The sequence below is a fragment of the Oncorhynchus clarkii genome, chromosome 21 (assembly GCF_045791955.1).
Source record: "Oncorhynchus clarkii lewisi isolate Uvic-CL-2024 chromosome 21, UVic_Ocla_1.0, whole genome shotgun sequence".
NCBI classification, from domain to species: Eukaryota; Metazoa; Chordata; class Actinopteri; order Salmoniformes; family Salmonidae; genus Oncorhynchus; species Oncorhynchus clarkii.
Genome location: NC_092167.1, coordinates 22,834,088 through 22,859,080, shown reverse-complemented (window position 1 = coordinate 22,859,080; position 24,993 = coordinate 22,834,088). Strand labels below are relative to the sequence as shown.

Here is a 24,993-nt window from a genome sequence, read left to right as displayed (position 1 = left end):
TGTAAAAGGGGGGGAGTAATGCAAATAGTCTGTGTAGCCATTTGATTAGATGTTCAGGAGTCTTATGGCTTGGGGGTAGAAGCTGTTTAGAAGCCTCTTGGACCTAGACTTGGCATTCCGGTACCGCTTGCCATGCGGTAGCAGAGAGATCAGTCTTTTACAAGGGTGGCTGGAGTCTTTGAAACATTTTAGGGCCTTTCTTTGATACTCCCTGTTATAGAGGTCCTGGATGGCAGGAAGCTTGTTCCCAGTGATGTACTGGCCGTACGCACTACCCTCTGAAGGGCCTTGCGGTCGGAGGCCGAGCAGTTGCCATACCAGTCAGTGATGCAACCATGCTCTCTATGGTGGAGCTGTAGAACCTTTTGAGGATCTGAGGACCCATGCCAAATCTTTTCAGACTCCTGAGGGGGAATAGGATTTGTCGTGCCCTCTTCACGACTGTCTTGGTGTGTTTGGATCATTCTAGTTTGTTGTTGATGTGGACACCGAGGAACTTGAAGCTCTCAACCTGCTCTACTACAGCCCCGTCGATGAGAATGGGGGCGTGCTCTGTCCTCCTTTTCCTATAGTCCACAATCATCTCCTTAGTCTTGGTTACGTTGAGGGATAGGTTGTTATTCTGGCACCACAAGGCCAGGTCTCTGACCTCCTCCCTATAGGCTGTCTCGTCGTTGTCGGTGATCAGGCCTACCAGGCTTAAACTTAATGATGATGTTTGAGTCTGTACTGTTAGCTTTGTCAAAAGTCCCAGTGCAGTGTCTGTCCATGTTCACAACCAGCACCTGATATATTGGCTGTACATGTCACAAGCAGAGAGAGAGAGACAGGCAGGTAGGCACTAGAAAGGCGGGTAGGCAGGCACGTAGGCCTGAGGGTGTTGGATTCATGCCTGGCCGTGCAGTCATGAGTGAACAGGGAGTACAGGAGGGGGCTGAGCATGCACCCCTGAAGGGCCCCCTAATATATTAAGTGTGTATGTTATCCTGTGTTATCATTTAGTTACCTAGTAAATGCATAATTAAACCAATTTGTGTAGTACTGAATCATAAGTAAGGCTGGGGTTTTTTCAGATGAAGGAGGTTATGACTGTTAAGAATGATGATATGATAAGAGGTTATGATCAATACGTTGACTGTTTTTTGGATGTGATAGGTAACGACCTTTTGAGTTTAATTTGGGATATGGTAAGTCTTTAAACAACCGGTCTCGTGGTGCCCCAAATCTCTAATGAGTTAATTGTTCCATGATTAATTTAATCGGGTAACAACTAAACATAGTTAGTTGAGTCGATAAATAACAGTCATCAGATTAATGAAAGTAAAGTCACGACACCAAGCACACTGCAAAAACCTGACAGCACTTCTTTACCATGGCATTTTTAATTAATCACAATAGAAATGGAAAGAGAATCGGATGAATAGGTAGTTCTGAGCGATTAGTGCTTTTTGAGGTCGGTTGCGGTTTCAATTATTTAAATGCATTATGAAATAATGAGATTACAATTATTTCAGTATTTAATGGAAATTCCAAAGCCAAAAATAGTAAACATTCAATTGCAAAAATTATCTGTCAGGTCCACATAGAAAAATTGTAAATTACTATGAAATAATACAATATTTCAGTTGTGTATATTACTTTGTTTCATTTTATGACTTTATAATTTTTAATTCTTTAAAGTCAGCATCTCTGCTCAGGCAGTAGCAGCCAGCCAGCCAGCCAGTCAGACAACCATCTAATGTTATCTCTATCTCTGATCATAATGTAGTTCTTCTTCTTCTTTGGTATTATGGCGGTCCGCGAACAAATATTATAGATGCATGCCGCCACCTACTGTATTGGCTGTGTACCTGTAGTATGAATTCATTACACTTTGTGAAATTGTCCTACCAACTAACCCTGCACCCATTAAAACCTCACCACTATTCCACTACTTTGGACCTATCTGATCCTACTCCAGGCCAGCAGCCTGGGAGGACAGGACACTATAATTCAAAACATCTTCTAACTCTTCTGCAATAAAATCTCGTACGCCCAAGTACTTCTCTGCAGCTGCCACCACAACATCTATCCTCTGTGATTTACGTTCCATTCCTGCGCTACAATTCACAACCAATGAATGGCAAAAAAACAACCTTACTGAAGGACATGTTATTCCTATCAATATCTATTGGCCTCGGCCTACTCACAGGGATCCTTTTAGGATCTCTCACTCTGGACCAATCTTCCTCTACTACTCTTAGCAATGCATCAGCATATGACATCTTCTGTACTACACTGATCCTGGCAACCTCAACCTCCCATTCTCTCAGCAGACACAACTTTTTCCACCGATACTACACAGGAATCACCTTCCTACACACTGCTGCCACATGACCATAAACTTGACAAATAAAACACTGTAATGGATTCGGAAAAAAAGCTTTCACGGGACAACTGACACATCCTAACTTGACTTAATCTGGTAAAAAAGACTGCATCAAAACTCAGTAGTACAGATAGTGTCTTCTCTGTTTCACCACATTCGCCACCTGGTCTGCGTCGGACCAAACGGCGGGCGTCACAGACACCGGGAATCTTCAAATTCAGTTGATCATCCTCAACATATTACACCACTCCAGTTATCACTTCTTTCAACGGTGCCCTGCTCCGGATAGGAAAGCAAGTCACAGTTCTTGTCCCAAGCCACGAGGTGTTGAGTGCACGCCCCCTGTGGATGGCAGAAACGATAAACAAAATCTACACGATTCCACTTCGAGTCACTTTCCCCAACCCAACATTATCCAACCTCTTCTCCACCCTACCTGACACCACATATGGATCTGCCAGAAAGCAAAAATTGCACTCCCACTGGGCCAGAATAATCTTTGTCATCATCAGGACGAGGTTCAAACTCGGCATTCTTTACCGCACCTGCCACCACAGTTAATTCATCCTCACTCTCGTTATGTTCACTTTCCTTCTGTAGCTCTTCCAAAAGTTCAGTATGATCTACCACTCCATCTTCACTCAAAACATGTTCCTCCTTTTTTTCCTGTCCTCCATCTTCTCCTTCATTAGATCTTCCAGAAGGATTGTGCATTCCACTGTTCCCTATTTACTTATAATATGTTCCACTTTCTTCCTTTCTTCCTTACCCCTAACTCATAGCCACCCCATACTGTCTTTAGTTATCCTATTTAACTAGGCTTGCCTGCCTAAGTATGCTGCAGAGCTGACAATAATTGTACTCGTTTTTCAAGGTAGATAAACCATACTTTCACAAGCTGTCTCTATCCCGCTCTTTTGTCATTGTGTTGTGTACATTCCTCTCTCATGCGGAGGCATATGTGGTCTGTGTGTATCTAACCTAACGTAGCAGGCGTGAAAGTGTATCCATCTCTGTCCGATCCGGAAAAGAACAGACGCATTGGATTTTGGTCATTGTCATTCATTACCACGTTTCTGCACTGAACTAGGTTGAATAGTTGCTTAATGCAAACTACAACTCCCTTCAGCCCCGCATCCCATATACAGTTGAAGGCGGAAGTTTACATACACTTAGGTTGGAGTCATTAAAACTCATTTTCAACCACTCCACACATTTCTTGTTAACAAACTATAGTTTTGGCAAGTCGGTTAGGACATCTACCTTGTGCATGACACAAGTAAGTTTTCCAACAATTGTTTACCGACAGATTATTTGACTTATAATTCACTGTATCACAATTCCAGTGGGTCAGAAGTTTACTGAAGTTGACTGTGCCTTTAAACAGCTTGGAAAATTCCAAAAAATGATGTCATGGCATTGGAAGCTTCTGATAGGCTAATTTACATCATTTGAGTCAATTGGAGGTGTACCTGTGGATGTATTTCAAGGCCTACCTTCAAACTCAGTGCTTCTTTGCTTGACATCATGGGAAAATCTAAAGAAATCAGCCAAGACCTCCAAAAAGACCTCCAAAAATTGTAGACCTCCACAAGTCTGGTTCATCCTTGGGAGCAATGTCCAAATGCCTGAAGGTACCATGTTCATCTGTACAAACAATAATACACCAGTATAAACACCACGGGACCACGCAGCCGTCATACCGCTCAGGAAGGAGATGCGTTCTGTCTCCTAGAGATGAACGTACTTTGGTGCGAAAAGTGCAAATCAATCCCAGAACAATAGCAAAGGACCCTGTGCAGATGCTGGAGAAAACAGGTACAAAAGTATCTATGTCCACAGTAAAACGAGTCCTATATCGACATAACCTGAAAGGCAGCTCAGCAAGGAAGAAGCCACTGCTCCAAGCCCCCCATAAAAAAGCCAGACTACAGTTTGCAACTGCACATGGGGACAAAGATACTAGAGAAATGTCCTCTGGTCTGATGAAACAAAAATAGAACTGTTTGACCATAATGATCGTTATTTTGGGAGGAAAAGGGGAGAGGCTTGCAAGTCGAAGAACACCATCCCAACCGTGAAGCACAGGGGTGGCAGCATCATGTTGTGGGGTGCTTTGCTGCAGGAGGGACTGGTGCACTTCACAAAATAGATGGCATCATGACAAATAAAAATAATGTGGATATATTGAAGCAACATTTTTAAGAGATCAGATAAAAAGCTTGGTCGCAAATGGGTCTTCCAAAAGGACAATGACCCCAAGCATACTTCCAAAGTTGTGGCAAAATGGCTTAAGGACAACAAAGTCAAGGTATTGGAGTGGCCATCACAAAGCCCTGACTTCAATCCCAAGGAGGCCTACAAACTTGATTCTGTAACACCAGCTCTGTCAGGAGGAATGAGCCCAAATTCACCCAACTTATTGTGGGAAGCTGGTGGAAGGCTACCCGAAACGTTTGACCCAAGTTAAACAATTTAAAGGCAATGCTTCTGACCCACTGGGAATGTGCTGAAATAAATATTTCTCTCTACTATTATTCTGACGTTTCACATTCTGAAAATAAAGTGGTGATCCTAACAGACCTAAAACAGGGAATTTTCACTTAGATTAAATATGAGGAAAAACTGAGTTTAATTGTAGTTAGCTAAGGTGTATGTAAACTTCAGACTTCAACTCTAGTTCTTGACTTAATTTCTCTCGTGAATGATTTGATTTCTCTTTAGAAACATTGTGTGTTGGGCTCACAAAAAAAAACTAAATGGAATGGAATTCAAGTAATTGAACTGACGTCTGTCAATTAGTTGTTTAATAACCGGCAAAAATGCAATTTCAGTTAATCGCTCAGCATTACTAATAGGACATCAATAATAATTAACGTTATCAATAGCTTTGAAACCCTCAAAACCCGTGCAACACCTTGGGACTCTTCATCATGCCTGATCAGCATTCTGATTCATGGTGAAGTGATGGAAGCAAGGGGTTATGGGTAGGAACAGGAAGTGCGGTTAATTATGTTTGTTAAAGAGGAGGATAAGGAGGAAGCCATTTTGTCTGGTGTCTTCAAACTGCATCAGTGCTAGATCATCTGATGCATAGGTTTTTCTTGGATGTAGAGGATATTGCTGACTGTCGTGGAATTTCATGTCAACTCCCCCTGTTAGGAACTTATATAACTTGATAATGTATCATGTTCATGTTCTGAATGTATAGCTAGTTCCATTAGGATTATTTTATTTTGAACTTTATGAATCTGAGCAATTCAGCATAAACAAATTAAAAGAAAGAGGGGTGTAATGTTAACAGATGGGAAGAGAAGTGAGTGGGAATGAGCGAAGTGGCACTTACCACACTTATTTCTATGCTAATATCTGTGTCACATGTCAGTAGACATCCCTGAAGGGAAAAGCATGCAGGTTTCTTTGCGTATTATATTTCTGCCTGTCATACAGAAAACAACCTACACAATATGTTTTTTGTAAACCCACCATAAAGCAACTTTGATATAACTTCCCTAGAGAAATAACATTGCATTAGGTTCAGGAAACACATTCAGAGTGAGTCGAAGAGTACTCCTTGGAGTTCAATTTTTCTCGTCTGTCTTTGGTAGGAGAGAAAGCAGTGATGGCTCAACACTCGACAGTTCCGGGGAGTAGAAGTGTTGATAGAGATAGTGGAAGTTGTTGAGAATTCATTGAAGAATAGGAGAATCTCTGGTGCTTAGTTTATTTTCTTCAAGGAGTCCCTCTCGAGATCATTTTGTGTTCAAAATGGAATTTGCCAACTGCTGCTAATAAGGAACTTTGGGTTTTTAAGGAAAATGCTCAAGTTGTTGTTTTGTAACACTGTTACCTAAAAATAAACCATCACGTGCTCTCAAACTGCCAAAAGAATCAATTTTTCAACCATTTGTCTGTTTAACTGACATTCAAATTCCTCCTTTCCCTCCATCATGTAGCTTTCCTTGGGCAGTTATGCATCATACATAGCTGCACCTGATCTCTCCTACTGCAACTCCAACCCAACATTATATGCAGCGTTCATACAGAGGTGGCAGATAATGACTCCCACCATCTCTAGGGTCTGATTTGTATTCCGGAGGCCTTTCCCATCCCAACGCAGAGGCCAGAGAGCTGGTTTAACATGCCCATAGAGACTACTAGGCACACCAGCCTCCCCACCCCCCATCTGGATGTCTACTACAGGAACCCGTTATGATTCACTACATCACTAAACCTCCCTTCCCAACACACAGCACTGGCAGACAGCCCCATTCCTTCTAGTTAGAGGTACTGCAGTTCATACTAATGGAATGTACTGAGTTGACATGATGTGATTTCTCAATTCCATAGTAAAATAATTATTTTTTACTTTAAAGTAACAAACTATACAACTCTAAGAACATGACTACTTTTAACAATTTCCACTAAGAATTTTACAAAAACACATGTACTCAAAGAGCAGTCCATGAGGTAAAGTTGGGTAACAGAATGACAGTAAAATCTCCCTCAGTTTATGAAACCAAAACTCTTAAATATCTACTCCGAATTAAGATTCAAAGATGTCTGCTGAAATAATGGGGTGTCAGCTATGATACGACACCTTCCGTTTGAAAAAATCTATCTTGGTTATTGAACTACAGTAACAGAATGATTGTAACAGAAGAACATCATCTGTCCCTGATCTGTAATATACAGAAATGCAAGATTATGAATGTCATTCTCTTCATGGTGATGTACCTGAATAAGGTATACAAAGGTAAAAAAAATAAAAGTATTTTGGATACCATTCTACACACTGGCTATTATTCAAATGAGCTCCGTCCCCAAGCAAGGTCAAAATTTCACAAGGTCTATTTTTCACAAGTTTGGACATCACAGTACAGCAGAGTATAGTTCAGTACAGTAAAGTACAGTAGAGTAAATTATACTGTGCTCTAGTATGCTCTACTGTACTGTACTAAACTCTACTGTACAGTACAGTACTGTGTTATACTGAACTATTCTCTCCTCTACATTTCTTTACTGTACTGTGCTGTCCAAACTTGTGAAACAGATGTCTAATTTCAAACATTTTCAACATATATTTTCCCAATTCAATGCTTGGTAACAGATGTAGGATGAAATATCTTAATTTGAGCCAGTTTGCTATGGCAGGAAAATAATCCTGCAGTAACAGGAAATTTTCATTTTTATGTGGATTATAATTAATGGACATTTTGTTGTAGGGGTTAATACATTTTGTTGTTAGAGCAAATCAAGTCTGCCATTTTAATGTGGAAATTACAAACTTTAGAAGCCTTTTTAAATACTGCTGCGCAAAACAAATGGTATACAATACAGAGAGCCATTGTATACAAATGTACAGTACATCTAATCTGTGACTGAACCCTTATGGGTCGTTCCACCTCAAAAAGCACAATAAAGAGAATTCGACACCCACCATCTCAAGATTAGAATTCCTGAAATATAATATTGTTGAAATACAATTTGATCTCTCGGAAATTAAGCTATTTAGGCCATTTTAATTAATTGGTTTCGTATAATTGTCAATAAATATAGTACCTAATATCCGATTTGGACCCTACTTCTTACTAACAATGAGTAAGACATGAGGAATCCAATAAAAGTATCAAAAGCCAGCCACGGACACCCCACACCCAGCTCAAAGCCCATCCCAACAACCAGTATACAGTATCATTTCTTTATGTCTGACCGGTAGTATGCTGCGGCTTGGAGTATTGCTTTTTTTCTCCCCTTCTTCTCCCCAATTTCGATCTTGTCTCATTGCTGCAACTCCCAATGGGCTCGGGAGGCAAAAGTCGAATCATGCGTCCTCCGATACATGATCCACCAAACACCCATCATTAACACCCATCCGCTTAACCCGGACGCCAGCCTCACCAATGTGTCAGAGGAAACTCTGTTCCCGTGATGCCCGAGGTCTGCCTCCAGGCGCCCGGCCTACCACAAGGAGTTGCTAGAGCACGATGAGCCAAGTAAAGCCCCCCCGTCCAAACACTCTCCTAACCTGGATGGCGCTGGGCCAATTGTGCGCCGCCCTATGGGACTCCTGATCACGGCCGGTTGTGATGCGGCCCGGGATTGAATCCGGATCTGTAGTGACGCCTTTAGCACTGCAATGCAGGGAGTATTGCATTTTCATCTTATGTAATGTATTTCCCGTGAACCTGGAATATGTTTTTTTCCCTTGTTCAGAGAAATTAGCCATTGAAGTCACTTGCATTGTTTACTATGAGTGTGAAAGTACCAGGTTCTGCCCACTAGATGCCACTGTTCCTACTACTGCAATGCCACTGTTCCTACCAGTGCCACGTCCTTTAATCCATTTTGCTGTTCTCCTGTGTTGATTAAATGGATCAATTTTGCGAAGAAAACCAACAACTTTTGCTAATGATGAAAATAAATAGTGTGGTCATCCTCACAATTCAATACAGTCCTCCATGAAAGCAATTCAGTTTGTCTTTCTCTTTGGCTTAATCTGTGTACAGGAAACGGCCACTCTGTGTGTGTTTATTACCTTCAAAAAAAGGTAGGGATTAGTTAGACCATTACTGGTAAACAAGCACAATATTAGGCTACATAAGTTCTAATGGTTTCAATGTAACGGTCTCTAATGGTCTTCAATGGTAAAAGTAAAAAACACACACAGTATTTTGCTTTGCAATGGTATTGGATTGGGTTGTTTTAATTGGTAAATGTCAATAATCACACTACATTTAGAGATGTTTATAATAAGTGTATTGTAATACATACCACTGCCATGCAATGGTTTATAATTGAATAATTTTTTTAGGGTTGTCTTGTGCTGAACGATTAGTGATTAGGTATTTTTTACGTTGGTTCGGATTCGGTTGAATTCTAAAAAAAATATTATGGTTTTCGATTTTGGTTTCGATACTCTTTTTTTTTTTTTTTACATTAAATGCATCATGCATTATGCGGGTTGAATGCTGTAACAACACAGAATAAAACTGCTCTCTAGCCCTCTAAATTGTGCATTCTTCTAGCAGGCGTAAAATAAACACAAACCGGACAAGTAGGCGCGCAATGGATTATGGTCATTCTAGTTAATTAACACGTCTTCTGTGCTAAACGATGTAGAATATTGGCTTGTTGGAAACGCAACTCCCTACTACATCGCACAGTTTGGGCTTGATCTGACTTACATTAACAGAGAAATGTGTACATTGAGCTCACACATTTTTTTTTATTGAACTGACATTGGTCAATTAGTTGTTGAAAAAAATGAAAATAACAGGCATTTCTAAGCACTAGCGTTGTCATAACATTGTAATCACTAGCCCATTTCGCCATCAATCATTTTGGGCTTGTAAGAAAAGTCTTCATATGAGAATTGAACCATAGGGATGGCCTGCTCATCACAAACATGACACTCTTAAAGAGCCAGTGTACAATTTTCAATGTAATGTATCTCAATATGAAAATAGTGCTTTTAAAAACCTCAATCTACAAATGACGTTTTAATTTCGCAACAAAGCATCCTTCACTCATGCTGCCAAACATACCCTGACCATCCTACCAATCCTCGACTTTGGCGATGTCATTTACAAAATAGCCTCCAATACCCTACTCAACAAATTGGATGTAGTCTATCACAGTGCCATCTGTTTTGTCACCAAAGCCCCATATACTACCCACCATTGCGACCTGTACGCTCTCGTTGGCTGGCCCTTGCTTCATACTCGTCGCCAAACCCACTGGCTCCAGGTCATCTACAAGACCCTGCTAAGTAAAGTCCCCCCTTATCTCAGCTCGCTGGTCACCATAGCATCACCCACCTGTAGCACGCGCTCCAGCAGGTATATCTCTCTGGTCACCCCCAAAGCCAATTCCTCCTTTGGCCGCCTCTCCTTCCAGTTCTCTGCTGCCAAATGACTGGAACGAACTACAAAAATCTCTGAAACTGGAAACACTTATCTCCCTCACTAGCTTTAAGCACCAACTGTCAGAGCAGCTCACAGATTACTGCATCTGTACATAGCCCATCTATAATTTAGCCCAAACAACTACCTCTTTCCCTACTGTATTTATTTTATTTATTTTGCTCCTTTGCACCCCATTATTTTTATTTCTACTTTGCACATTCTTCCACTGCAAATCTACCATTCCAGTGTTTTACTTGCTATATTGTATTTACTTTGCCACCATGGCCTTTTTTTGCCTTTACCTCCCTTATCTCACCTCATTTGCCCACATCGCATATAGACTTGTTTATACTGTATTACTGACTGTATGTTTGTTTTACTCCATGTGTAACTCTGTGTTGTTGTATGTGTCGAACTGCTTTGCTTTATCTTGGCCAGGTCGCAATTGTAAATGAGAACTTGTTCTCAACTTGCCTACCTGGTTAAATAAAGGTGAAATAAAAATAAATAAATACAAATTTCAATGACAGTTATTCGTATCAACATTTTAACTTTTTATAATAATGAACAAATGTATTTACAGGGTAACATATTTGTTTCTAGGGCACAACATATATCTCATTCAAATTCATATAGGCTATATCTCAATTGATTTTAAAATCTTATTTTCTGGTGCTCCTAAATTTGATGTTGTGCTTCTAACTTTTTAAAGTTAGGAGCACCAGTGCTAACCAATTATTATTTTGTCATTTAGAGCCTAGTACATTCATACAAACTCCCTCATCGGCCGCTCCTCTCTCGGACCAACCGAGGAGAAGGTACAATATTTCTGTCCTCAGCCCCTCAACGAGCTCTCCTCTTAATCAGTGTAGTGGCCCGTCCACTCCACCCCCACACTGCTCGGCAACAGAAGCCTTGCTCTCTTTTTCACCTGCCTTGATGGGAATCAAAAGATAGACTCTGACATTGTTACAAGTAAATAAAGGGATCAGGAGAGTAAAATGACATAAGGGGAGTCTGTATTTATGCAACACATTAAAAACATCACATCGGCCCCCTGTGAATCTGGATCAATTGTGCTGAGAGGAATATTTTGACATGGAATTGAGGTTGTGTCTGAAGAGGATTTTATTGTCCGTGTTTGTTGTCTCCTTGCAGACCGGGTGGAATGATAGGACTTATAAAACTGGGCAGTTGGGAAGATTAAATGTATCCTGTCCTCCACTTGAACAAACTGCTTCCTAGATGTGTAGCACTCAACCAGCAGAATAACTATTTTGTAATGGCAATACAGAGAGTAAACAGATAATATATTATTCTGAGGATTCAGTATGTTGCAGCTGACTCATTGGATAGATCATCTTGCAGAATTTCTATCAGGATTAAATTCCAGAATTCGGCTGCATTGGTTGTGATGGGTCTCATTTGGATGATCCTTCTCGAGAGGTGACCGTCAGGAGTAGAGATTGAGACTTGACACATTAAGGACAGGGATTGTGTTGGACGGAAAGACTCGGAAATTACCATACTGGCACAGACTTTGAGAACTCAATAAGATAAACAAATGAGATTTCAGTAATAAAAAATATATATATTCCCTGTCCTATTCTCTTCCAGTGGACTGGCCACTCCTTGTGTGTGATCCAGGAAGAAACAGAACAAATAACACTGGTTTTAGGGGACAGAGCGGAACCAGACACACAGGCCATGACACAAATTTCAAACCCTTGAGGTGTATGTGGTGGGGGATTACATGTCATGATGTCAGTCCTTCTACTCACTATTAGACACACACACACACACACACACACACACACACACACATTCACGGCATACTGACACTGCTGAAAGAAGGAACGTCAAAGGTAACTTGATAATGACAAGAACATAAGAGAGATTTCACGGACGTATCCATGCATCAGATAATGTGAAGCATAAGGTATAAGAAATGATTCACTGACATGACATCACTGAGCTCTTCCGGCAGTCTTTCTGACAAAAACAATGCAATCACAACCCTTACTATATGCTTGCAAAATGTACTGGTTAGTTTGAATGTTTGAATCTGCAATGTATCTTCAGTATCGGTGATAGCATAGGCTTATTTCAGTGGCTAATATGTCCAACTCTGGTCTACACACCACCTGTATATTGTGAGGGAAAAATTACATATTTACCAGATTTATTTGATATTATTCATTTTTAACTAATAGCAAGACATTTATGTCCTACTAGTGTCTGTGTTTTTATGGTCTCCACTCTAGTTCTCTGAAGCTAATCTGGGTGTATAGTCAGTCACCAGAGATGGCTTGAGCTGACAAATGAGTTAAAGACTGCATTACATAGACAAGAATGTGTTTAACTAAGGGTTGGCTTGGGAGTAGAACAATCCCTCATTGTCTAAAATCATTCTTGCATCAGAGAAACTAAGCCAGGTTGGGGTTAAGACAACAACCCACTTGCAGATAACGACAGGATGAACCCAGAGTGGCTTATGATGGGTGGAACCAATCATGACTAAGCATTTTTAGTGTCAGCTTTATATACTCTGCATTTGTGTAAAGGTTAGGTTACTCGGTCCAACACTCAAGGGTGTGGGGTCGACCAGCCTCATTATTGCAATTATTAATCGATATTAAATAAAGATGGTTGTTTAAAGAAATTAACAAATCTCTCTCAGTACTGAATTTCCACAACATTTTCCAAATACTTGACCACATACTGTAAAGGGATCACTCCAGACTTGTTCTAAACTATGTAAAAAGCTCTTACCGTCCACACAGGCTGGCATGGCTCTTGTCGTCCCAGCGATCTGTCCCTTCTTACAGGCGCACCGTGCAGTCTGTCTGGCGATGGTCCGTCTGGGCTGACTGCTGTCCCTGTCCAGCATCACAATCTCACATGTCCCTGCCGCCAGTTGACCTGGAAGTGGCATCACATAGAAAATACATTGTCAGAGTGGCAGAACATACTCTCTTGGGAAAAAGGTGTTAAGTAGAACCATATAGGGTTCTTCAGTTTGTCCCCTTAGGAGAACCCTTTTTGGTGCTAAGTAGAAACCTTTGCAGAGAGGGTTCTAACTAGAACCTTTAGAGTTCTGTATATGGTTCTTCCAAGAACCTTCTATGAAGGGTTCCACCAAGAACACTTTCATCCTCTAAAGGTTCTTCCTAGAACCCTCTATGAACAGTTCTACAAACATTATTAACAACATTTAACTCTTTATGCCAATCCATTACATACAGTATATCATAAGGCCTTTCTTTGAGGGGCTAGTTATACCCTAAATGCGCCCGCATACAAAGTTTTGTTTGTTCCAAGCAGAACCCGGCTAGGTAAAGCGAACGTCTGTGCCTCGCATACTTCCTAAAAAAGAAAGGGTCTTTTTGGGGTCAAGTTTAAGGAACTCCTTTGTCTGCAGGGAGAAACTTTGTAGTAGAGCAGTGGGAAAAGAGGGAGGCGCATCGGGGCTAGTCGCATTAGAAGGGGTGGGAGATTAGGATATCTTGGACGGACAAGGAGGCATGGCTGAGTCAAATAGGAATCCTGAATTAATGAAGTGGTCTTTACAGTTTTTTTTACAATTGCTTACACACTAAAAGTGGTGCTCGAGGCACACTCAGTGGAACCATTAACTCTTGTACCTAATCTTCAGACCAAGTCTGCAAAACTGCAGGCTATTATCTGCTTTACACTTAGTTTGCAATTGTAAAACACACTTTTTGCAAAACACTAAACACAGTTCTCTACATTAGACATATCATTCAAAACTAACAGGTCCTGTGTTTTGTTTGGAAAACACCGCCATTCAAAATGCCACACTCATTTGCCGATTACCTACATCCAGTGCTCACGTGTGAAAACACTTTACAGCTAATTACTTTACTTAGAAATCAGAGCTTGAGCACTATAAATTGGCTTCAGGTAGGCTTTCTTGGTATGGACAAAAATGGAGAGAGGGTTAGAGGAAGAGGAGTGGAGTGGAGGGGAGAGGAGAGGAGTGGAGGGGAGGGGAGGGGACGAGGAGTGGGAAAAGGAAGAGGCGGAAGGAGAACAATCACATATGCGATCTGGTCCACTTTGGTTGACCATGTGGTCATCCATGGTTTGAGTTTCAGGGAGGCTGGGCAGAGGGTTCAGCCTAACTTGAGCTGCTACACTGCAGCAAGTGTCATCTGGACATTTTGAAATGAGAACAGGTAAGTAAAGCTACCTTCTACCATGCTACTGCACTTACAGCACTACATGAACATTTATATTACAGTTTTTTCCAACTGCTTACACACAATCTTTTCATGTCACACAATTTTTTTTTTCAAAGTGCAAAACTACACACCAAATGTGAAAAACCATAAGCTATTTCTCAGCCTTTGACTCAGTTGTCAATTGCATAAAACACTTTTTTCAAAATACTACACACAATTCTCAACCTAAAACACAAAAATCTAACAGGAAGTGACTTGCTTTCCTTTTCCAAACACAACCAATCAAAATGCTACACTTATTCACCAGGTCACACACACACTCCTCACATGTGCAAACACTAATAGCTTAACTGATCACTAACCAATCACTGCTTTACTGTAGTATAGGCCTATAAATAGGTCAAATGTCAGATTACCTGTTTTGAACAATGGATGCCAACAATGGACAGAGAGCAAGAGGAGTAGGAGGGAGAGGAAGAGGACGGGGGCAAAGAAGAGAAGGAAGGAGAGGCATCTCTAATGAGACTAGGGCAACATTTGTTGATCATGTGATCAACCACGGTTTGACCATGAGAGAGGCTGGACTGAGTCCAGCCCAATTTGAGTCGATTTACAGTGGCGTCCATAATTCAAACCTTCAGAAATGAGAACAGGTATGCAACTATCTAATGACTATTTTAGCAGTACAGTAATGTACTGTAAAATACGTATGACTTCATAGTATTGCATAAACATTTGTAACTCTAAGCCATCCATTTACTGCACTGCATTGAATGGCTAAGGTTGGTTATCATGCTGTACTACATTTTTTTGTACATTGTTTACAGTTCCTATGCTGAACACATACTGTGTTTGAATTCTGTACAGAGTGGAAAGGCAAAGACATCATGGCGGACGAGGATGCTTGTTTACAGATGTACAAGAGACTGCAATTATAAATATGGTCTATGTGGGGACATAGAGGTTGCCTCTGTCCAAGGTTGGATATGCCATGCTAGGAGATTCTTCCCTCCATGTTTGGCAAGAGAGAACCTATCTTGTGATGTGGACAAAGTATCGTGGCCAGACTCAGGCCGGAGAAGAGATGAAGTATAGCTTAGCACTGGTGACTGCCCCCCCCCCTACCAATTCCTGTACTGCCCCCTTGGGACGCCACACACACAATTGTGTTCTTTACTGTATTCTAAAGAATATACTTTTGGTTTACATATGTTTATGGTTTTGTTGTATGCTACTGTATACAACAGTAATGTTTGGCCTAATAAATATTTTCTGTCTCTACATTGCATTGGTGTTTACAGTGTACTTGTTACCCCTCTCAGCCGATTACTTTCACTGTAGAACATTGTATTGAAATGTAGATATAAGCCTATGAAAGACAAAAGAGCTTTAGATTTAGAACAACAGTGTTTACAAGGTATATCCAAAAATGTAGTATTATGAAAGCAGTGTTTGCCATTTGATGCAAATGCTTCATTCTGACATGTGTTTATGGCATTTTGAAGGAGATGTGAGGCATTTTGTGTGTGCAGTTTTGGGAATTGTGTGTAGAGTTTTGAAAAAAAGGAGACAGTTTTGAAAACTTGTGTAAGCAGTTGGAAAAAACTAACATACTGAAAGAAATCCTGCACTCTAACCATTCACATGATTTTGCAGAATTGCTACACAACGCTTCAATGGAGGAAGAAACCAGCTGTTCACAGCAGAGTAGGAACAACACATAATGAATATTGTCATTTCAAACAACCGCATAAGTTTACGACTACTGCAACACCACATCATTGACAACAGTATTCCATAACACACAGGTGAGTTTACCTGCACTTAGCGGTCTCCTGGAATGGCATCAGATTAGTATGAAGCTCTACAGAGTACCATCTGACAGTGACACAACTGTGCTATAAATATGTACAAGTAAGCTATACTATCCTGTCATTGTTATTCCAGTGTATTGTGCTACATATTGACTGCTCTGTCTAATCATACTGTCATACAATAATGTCTTGTCTGTTTCAGAGTTATGGAACTAGACGATGCTGCAGCGCATGATTTCGTCTACATTGATGAGGTCTGCTTCAACCTAGTCAAAACAAAACGCAGGAGAAGAAACCTCAAAGGACACCGCGTCAATGTCCCGGGACAGCGTTGTGGCAACATCACAATGTGTGCAGCCATTAGTCAGAACAGTCTTTCATCATGCCATGCTTAGTCCTTACAAAACTACCCAGATTATCACTGTCCTTGACACCCAGCATAATTTCTCATTCCCAATGGCCAGAGCAGTCCAGGTTTGTTGTCATCTGGGACAACGGAAGTTTCCACAGGGCTGCTCTGGTCCGCAATTGGTTCATTGACCATCCGCAAGTTTTGATGCTCAACCTGCCACCATATTCTCAACTTCTTAACCCAATGGAAGGTATATGATCGCCAACCCCACCAACGCATACCCCTTCTCCAGGCGATGGAGGAGGCCTGTGGTGACATAGACAAGGGGGCATGCCAGGGCTGGATACGCCGCTCCAGACATTATTCCCCTGCTGTTTAGCCAGTGAGAACATTGTTTGTGATGTTGATGCGGCACTGTGGCTAGACCCAAATAGGAGACGGGATGCATCCGTTTGCTTTTTTTTCTTTATAGTAACAAGCCTGTTTTGTTTATCTTCTACTGTATTTGTTTTGGCTGTTACTGTTCATCCTGAAATCTGGATGTAAAAAAAATACTTGTAATTTTTCCCCAGCCTTGCATTTCTGTTAGTGTAAAGATATACTGAATATGCATACATACTGTATATTTGTGCACATACATGTACATGTGAGTGCTATGACAAACTTCAGTGGACTCCACTGAACATGCAAAAGACACACGATAGAAGTCATTTATCACATCCGTGTGTAGTTGGGAGTGTATAAGAGCTAATCATTTGATGGTTTGTGTGTAGAGTTTTGATGCAAAAAAACATAATTTGGAGAAGAGTTCAAATACTTTTGAATTAAGTGTTTGGTTTTGCAAGAGATGTTTTGGGATGTTGTGTGTAGTCTAGAGAAAAGGTGTCATAGTTTCAGAAATCATGTGTAAGCAATTGTCAAACTGTAAAGAGTTCAGCCATGTGCTTCTTGTCAGCAACAACCACACCAACTTGAAAACTTCTTATGGCTGGGGGGCAGTATTGAGTAGCTTGGATGAATAAGGTGCCCAGAGCAAACTGCCTGCTCCTCAGTCCCAGTTGCTAATATATGCATATTATTTGGATAGAAAACAATCTGAAGTTTCTAAAACTGTTTGAATGATGTCTGTGAGTATAACAGAACTCAAATGGCAGGCAAAAACCTAAGAAGAAATCCAACCAGGAAGTGGGAAATCTGAGATTGGTCGATTTTCAACTTTAGCCCCCATTACTGATACAGTGGGGTATTGGTCATGTTGCACTTAATGCTTCCACTAGATGTCAACCGTCTTTGGAAACTTGTTTGATGCTTCTACTATGAAGGGGGGCTATACGAGAGGGGAATGAGTCAGAGGTCTGCCAGCAGCCACGTGCTGGTCATGTGCATTTCACATGAGTGGTAGCTCCTGTTCCTTTGCTTTTATGAAGACAAATAAATTCTCCAGTTGGAATATTATAGAATATGTATGTTAACATCCTAAAGATTGATTCCATACATCGTTTGACAAGTTTCTACGGACTGTATCGGAACTTTTCGTAAGCAACTAGTGAACATGATTCGTGAGTTTTGATTTGTTTACCAAACGCGCTAACAAAAGTAGCTATTTGGACATAAATGATGGACATTATCGAACAAATCAAACATTTACTGTGGAACTGGGATTCCTGGGAGTGCATTCTAATGAAGATCATCAAAGGTAAGTGAATATTTGTTATTTCTGACTTCTGTTGACTCCAACATGGCAGATTTATGTATTTGTCTGAACGCCGTACTCAGATTATTGCATGGTTTGCTTTTTCCGTAAAACTTTTTTGAAATCTGACACAGCGGTTGCATTAGGAGAAGTGTATCTATCTAAAGTTCCATGCATAAGACTTGTATTTTTATCAACATTTATAATGAGTATTTCTCTAAATTTATGTGGCTCTCTGCAAAATCATCGGATGTTTTTGGAACTACTGAACAACGCGCCAATGTATACAGATTTTTTTATATAAATATGAACTTTATCAAACAAAACATACATGTATTGTGTAACATGAAGTCCAATGAGTGTCATCTGATGAAGATCATCAAAGGTTAGTGATTAATTTTATTTATATTTCTGCTTTTTGTGACTCCTCTCTTTGGCTGGAAAAATGGTGTTTTTCTGTGGCTTGGCTCTGACCTAACATAATATTTTGTGGTGCTTTCGTTGTAAAGCCTATTTGAAATCGGATACTGTGGTGGGATTAACAATAAGATTACCTTTAAAATGGTATAAGATACTTGTATGTTTGAGGAATTTTAATTATATTATGAGATTTCTGTTGTTTTGAATTTGGCACCCTGCACATTCACTGGCTGTTGTCATATCGATCCCGTTAACGGGATTTCAGCCCTAATAAGTTTTATGGGACAATGACAGCTGTGAGGAGGGTTTATTCTCCAGGTCTTTAACTGTTTTCCAGAACTTCTTGGTTCGACTCAGAGAGAACTGCTCCTTAAAGTAACTAACTTTGGCCTTCCGGATAGCTTGAGTGCACTTATTTCTCTATTACCTGTACGAGAGCCAGTCAGCCTAAGTATGTGCGTGCCGAGCCTTTTGCCAAATGCAATACTTGTGCAATACTTTGCAAGCTCACGGTCGAACCAGGGGTTGAACCTATTAATTCTAATTTTCTTTATGGCGGTGTGTTTACAATATCACTGAAGATATAAAAGAAGGTTCATGCTTCTTTGGCAGAGGGGATCAAGCTGATTCTTTAGAGGCCAGGTCAAGAAGGAAGGCTTGCTCATTCAAGTTTTCTTTTAGCAAGAGTCAAATCGGGACAGGTCGTTTAACTGAGCAGCCATTACGAACACAGGCTATTTGAAAGTTTAATGCTTAAAACCAGCAAATCAAATTGTTTGGGGACAGACTTGGAGACAACTGAGCACCAAAGGTGATTCTTGGGAGAGATTGCCACTCCCCCACTTTTGGAAGATCTGTCTTGCTGAAATAAAAGGTTGTAGCCAGAAAGGTTAACACCAGTATTCAAAACACTCTTTCATAACCACATCTCAGTAATGACCAACACATCTGGATTGGAGCTGTGAACCCACACTTTCAATTGATCCATTTTAGGTAATACGCTTCTAGTGTTAACGTGCAGAAAACCCAGGCTTATACAAGTGCAGAAATCAGTGAAACAGATATCAGGGCACAGGTCAGATTTGGGGCTAGCAACAGTAGATGGGGCTAGGGTGTACATGCACATTTCCAGATTTAACCAGTAATTCAATCAAGGCATGGCAGAGGACAGGGAGAGCTCTGCAGTGTTGATTTATGACATTTGAATGTGCATTAGATGGCAACAGGATCATATTATACAGCAATTTCTTCAGGTAACATGAATACAAAGCCAGCGAGAGGTGGTTAGAATAGGATCGGCCAAAAGTCAGTGTAACCAATAGAGAGTCAGAGTCCCGAGTGTGTGAACAAACAGTCTGTCCCACGGTAGGGTAAACAAGAAAGTTGATAGTCAACAAAGCATGCAGGAGTCATGAGGCAAATAGCGAAATAGCAAAATGCACAAGAAAAAAAACGACTTACTTCAGGCGAAGTGATGGCTGCCCTTGGGGCCACCTGCATTGAGGCCAATGTTGGGCCGATGAGCAAAGGCATATTGGCCCAATGTTGGCAGCCTACCTGGGTCCAAGGTTTTAACCCGCATTGGGCCCACATCGTGCCAATGTGGAAATGTTTGCCTTTGAAAATATAGGCTTATTTAGTGAGGGCTGCCCTAATCAGATATGGGCTGCCCACACTGGGTCAATGTGGAGCCGATGACCAAAGGCGCATCTGCCCAATGTGGGCAGCCTACATGGGGACAATATTTTAATCTGTATTGGGCCCACATCTACTAATGTAGACATCTTTGCTGGGCCTCGTCTTCCAAAAATAATTATTCAGATGAAAACAAATCTTGGTAGAACCCTATCCCTCTGCAAAGAATAATTTTGGAACCCTTTTTTTCTAAGAGTGTAAGCACATAAACATTGCAGAAGTGTGTGCAGTATTGTTCTATGAGGCAAAGCATGAACCTGCTCAGTGCATTTGTAAAAAAGCAGACTAGGAGAGGACACACATTTTGAGTATTGAGAAAAAGCTACTAAAGGAGCCTAGACAATTGCTTAAGAGGGCATTTTGGAGGAATGTTTTTTATTCTAATACTTATTAGACCACACAGACTTTACCCCATGGTATTTGTTATTCATTTCTCATTAATTGTAAATGTTTTATCACCCTACCTCCATGGACGTGTTGCATTCACTAGCCATGAATAAAATATATGAATACTGATGAACCCTCCAATCACAGCACAGCGTCCCCCTCACTTCCTGAGTTATTCAATCAGGTGACCTCTGACCTTTAATCAACCTCTTGCTGCTCACCCATCAATCGCACACGCGCGCACACACACACGTATGTGTATACAGTGGGGCAAAAAAGTATTTAGTCAGCCACCAATTGTGCAAGTTCTCCCACTTAAAAAGATGAGAGAGGCCTGTAATTTTTATCATAGGTACACTTCAACTATGACAGACAAAATGAGAAAAAAAATCCAGAAAATCACATTGTAGGATTTTTAATGAATTTATTTGCAAATTATGGTGGAAAATAAGTATTTGGTCAATAACAAAGTTTATCTCAATACTTTGTTATATACCCTTTGTTGGCAATCCGTTGTTGACTTGCATAAAGCTGGAAAGGGTTACAAAAGTATCTCTAAAAGCCTTGATGTTCATCAGTCCACGGTAAGACAAATTGTCTATAAATGGAGAAAGTTCAGTACTGTTGCTACTCTCCCTAGGAGTGGCCGTCCGGTAAAGATGACTGCAAGAGCACAGCGCAGAACGCTCAATGAGGTTAGAGTCCTAGAGTGTCAGCTAAAGATTTACAGAAATCTCTGGAACATGCTAACATTTCTGTTGACGAGTCTACAAACCGTAAAACACTAAACAAGAATGGTATTCATGGGAGGACACCACGGAAGAAGCCACTGCTGTCCTAAAAAAAACCATTGCTGCATATCTGAAGCTCGCAAAAGAGCATCTGGATGTTCCATAGAGGAAACCGACATCAAAACCACATCCCAACTGTAAAGTATGGAGCATCATGGTTTGGGGCTGCTTTGCTGCCTTAGGGCCTGGGCAGTTTGCTGTCATCAATGGAAAAATGAATTCCCAAGTTTATCAAGACATTTTGCAGGAGAATGTAAGACTATCTGTCCACCAAGTGAAGCACAATAAAAGTTGGGTGATGCAACAGGATAACGACCCAAAACACAGAAGTAAATCAACAACAGAATGGCTTCAACAGAAGAAAATACGCCTTCCGGGATGGCCCGGACAGAGTCCTGACCTCAACCCAACCTCAACTCGATTTCACACCAGACATCCTAAGAATATTGTTGAACTGAAACAGTTTTGTGAAGATGAATGGTCCAAAGTTCCTCCTGACCATTGTGCAGGTCTTATCCGTAACTACAGAAAACATTTGGTTGAGTATATTGCTGCCAAAGGAGGGTCAACCAGTTATTAAATCCAAGGGTTCCAATGTTACCCCACTCTACCACCAAGGCACCTGCAAGGTCCAGGACATTTCTGGGGGAAATGGCCCTAGCCCTCACCCCCGATCCAACAGGTCCCAGACGTGCTGAATGGGATTGAGATCCTGGCTCTTCGCTGGCCATGGCAGAACACTGTCATTCCTGTCTTGCAGGAAATCACGCACGGAACGAGCAGTATGGCTGGTGGCATGCTGGAGGGTCATGTCAGGATGAGCCTGCAGGAAGGGTACCACATGAGGGAGTAGGATGTCTTCCCTGTAATGCACAGCATTGAGATTGCCTGCAATGACAACAAGCTCAGTCCGATGATGCTGTGACACACCGCCCCAGACCATGACGGATCCTCCACCTCCAAATCGATTCTCCTCCAGAGTACAGGCCTCAGTATAACATTCATTCCTTCGACGATAAACACGAATCCAACCATCGCCCCTGGTGAGACAAAACCGCAATTCGTCAGTGAAGAGCACTTATTGCCAGTTCTGTCTGTTCCAGCGACCTAGAAGGCCAGCATCCTGGAGTCGCCTCTTCACTGTTGACGTTGAGACTGGTGTTTTGTGGGTACTATTTAATGAAGCTGCCAGTTGAAGACTGACACTCCTCTTTCTAATCTGGTTAGAGCCAGTATGCGCTGTTCTGTGAATGGAGTAGTACACAGCGTTGTTCGGGATCTTCAGTTTCTTGGCATTTTCTCGCATGGAATAGCCTTCATTTCTCAGAACAAGAATACTGATGAGTTTCAGAAGAAAGTTCTTTGTTTCTAGACATTTTTAGCCTGTACTCGAACCGACAAATGCTGATGCTCCCGACACTAAACTAGTCTAAAGAAGGCCTGTTTTATTGCTTCTTTAATCAGAACAACAGTTTCAAGCTGTGCTAACATACTTGAAAAAGGGTTTTCTAATGCCTATAGATGCCTTTTAAAATCATACATTTGGATTAGCTAACGCAACGTGCCATTGGAACACAGGAGTGATGGTTGCTGATAATGGTCCTCAGTACACCTATGTAGATATCCCATTAATAATCAGCTGTTTCCAGCTACAATAGTAATTTACAACATTAACAATGTCTACGCTCTGACTGGATCACAAATGATGGCTCCTCTATCTGGTTAGACATTGAGACTTCTCTTTCAAAATACCCCTTACAGGATCTTTTATTTTTCAGAAGTTTCAAGTCTGTAGAAGGTCACTGCAATAATCCCGTTACACTTAACACACTCAAAGTATGGAGGTCAGTTCAACGCTTCCTGGGAAGGTCCAAACTAACCTCTGCTCTTACCCCAATTGTTAACAATCCAGATTTCAGTCCAGGATTGCTGGATGCCGGCTTTAACTCTTGGCTTAATAAGGGCATACGCAGGCTAAATGACTTATTTGTTGATAAGATTTTGTTGTCATTTGAGCAGATGGTCGAGAAATATCGAATCCCAAAGCAGGACTTTTTCCGCTTCCTACAAGTAAGACATTATATCCTGAAGAGCACCACCTTAATTGGTAACCCTGATGTGTCTGTCATTGAAATAATGCTTTTTTTCCCACAAAGGAAAATGTCTGTAAGTCTGTTTTATGATACTTTAAGGTCCCTTTCTGCTGTCAACACACAGAGGGTGAAACAAGTGTGGGAGAAAGAATTGTCTGTTACTATTGACGAAGAGATGTGGGAGGACATTTGGAGATATGCAAAAACAATATCTATATGTAATCGTACTAGAGCAATCCAATTAAGAATAATACACAGATTGCATATATCCCCAAATCGCAGACATGCTTTTAGCCCCACCTCCTCTTCCCCTCAGTGTCTTAAATGCAAAACTGATACAGGCACCCTAACACATTGTTTATGGTCATGTACCAAAATACAAAGATACTGGTCTGGTGTTCTGCAAGAAATTGAAAAGATCCTAGGGGTTGATCTAGAGTTGGACCCAGTTTCTTTACTGTTAGGTCTCCCTAGTAGGCAGGTTACTTCTGTGAGTAAAAGGAGGCTTTACAACATCCTCACCTTCGCAGCGAGGAAAAACATCCTTTTACAGTGGATTAGTGATAAGGTTCCTTCTATTAAAGATTGGCATAAGATACTATTTGAATGGGTGCCTCTGGAATATCTGACATGTACATTGCATTCTAAAACAGACCAGTTCTACAAAGTATGGGAACCTTATCTTATGCTGCAAGGATTCTCGTAGAATGACGGGGATGTATGTATTTCAGAACTACACTGTACGTTCCATGTGAGGAACCTAACCTCTTGGTTTAAACTGAGCTTTTTTGTTTAATTTCTGTTTGTAAGTTTGTTTAAAATGTATGTATTGAGAGACGCAATGATGGTGATGGGGTGTGAGAAGCTTTCTGTGTGCTTTGTCTCTGTTGTTGTATCTCTTAATATGGGTGAAAATTGTAAAATTCCAATAAAAATACTGTTTAAAAAAAAAAAAAACAATGTCTACGCTGTATTTCTGATCAATTTGATGTTATTTTAATGGGCAAAAAATGTGCTTTTTTTTCAAAAACAAGGACATTTCTAAGTGACCCCAAACTTTTGAACGGTAGTGTATATACACACTCCTGTGTGACTCCCTCCCCTTGCTGCTCACCCATTAACCCTGGTCTGTGTTAGGAGCCCCATGTGTCATCCGGCGAGGATTAACAGTGCCAGGAAGGGATAACTGTGATTGGCAACAGGGTCAGAGGTGTGATTTAATTTGGCCCTTAGTCACAACAGAAACTAATAAACTCAACTAACGGGTC

General features: G+C 40.9%; 1 protein-coding gene across 2 annotated transcripts in view; it reads right to left on the bottom strand.

The window, feature by feature from the left end:
• LOC139378768 (chemokine-like protein TAFA-5) overlaps positions 1 to 24,993 on the bottom strand; it is a 164,959-nt gene that overhangs the window by 60,561 nt on the left and 79,405 nt on the right. For both annotated transcript variants that reach the window (XM_071121258.1, XM_071121259.1), the window contains exon 2: positions 13,048 to 13,197. In XM_071121258.1, the coding sequence (XP_070977359.1) occupies positions 13,048 to 13,197 (150 nt within the window). The remainder of the gene's footprint in view (positions 1 to 13,047; positions 13,198 to 24,993) is intronic.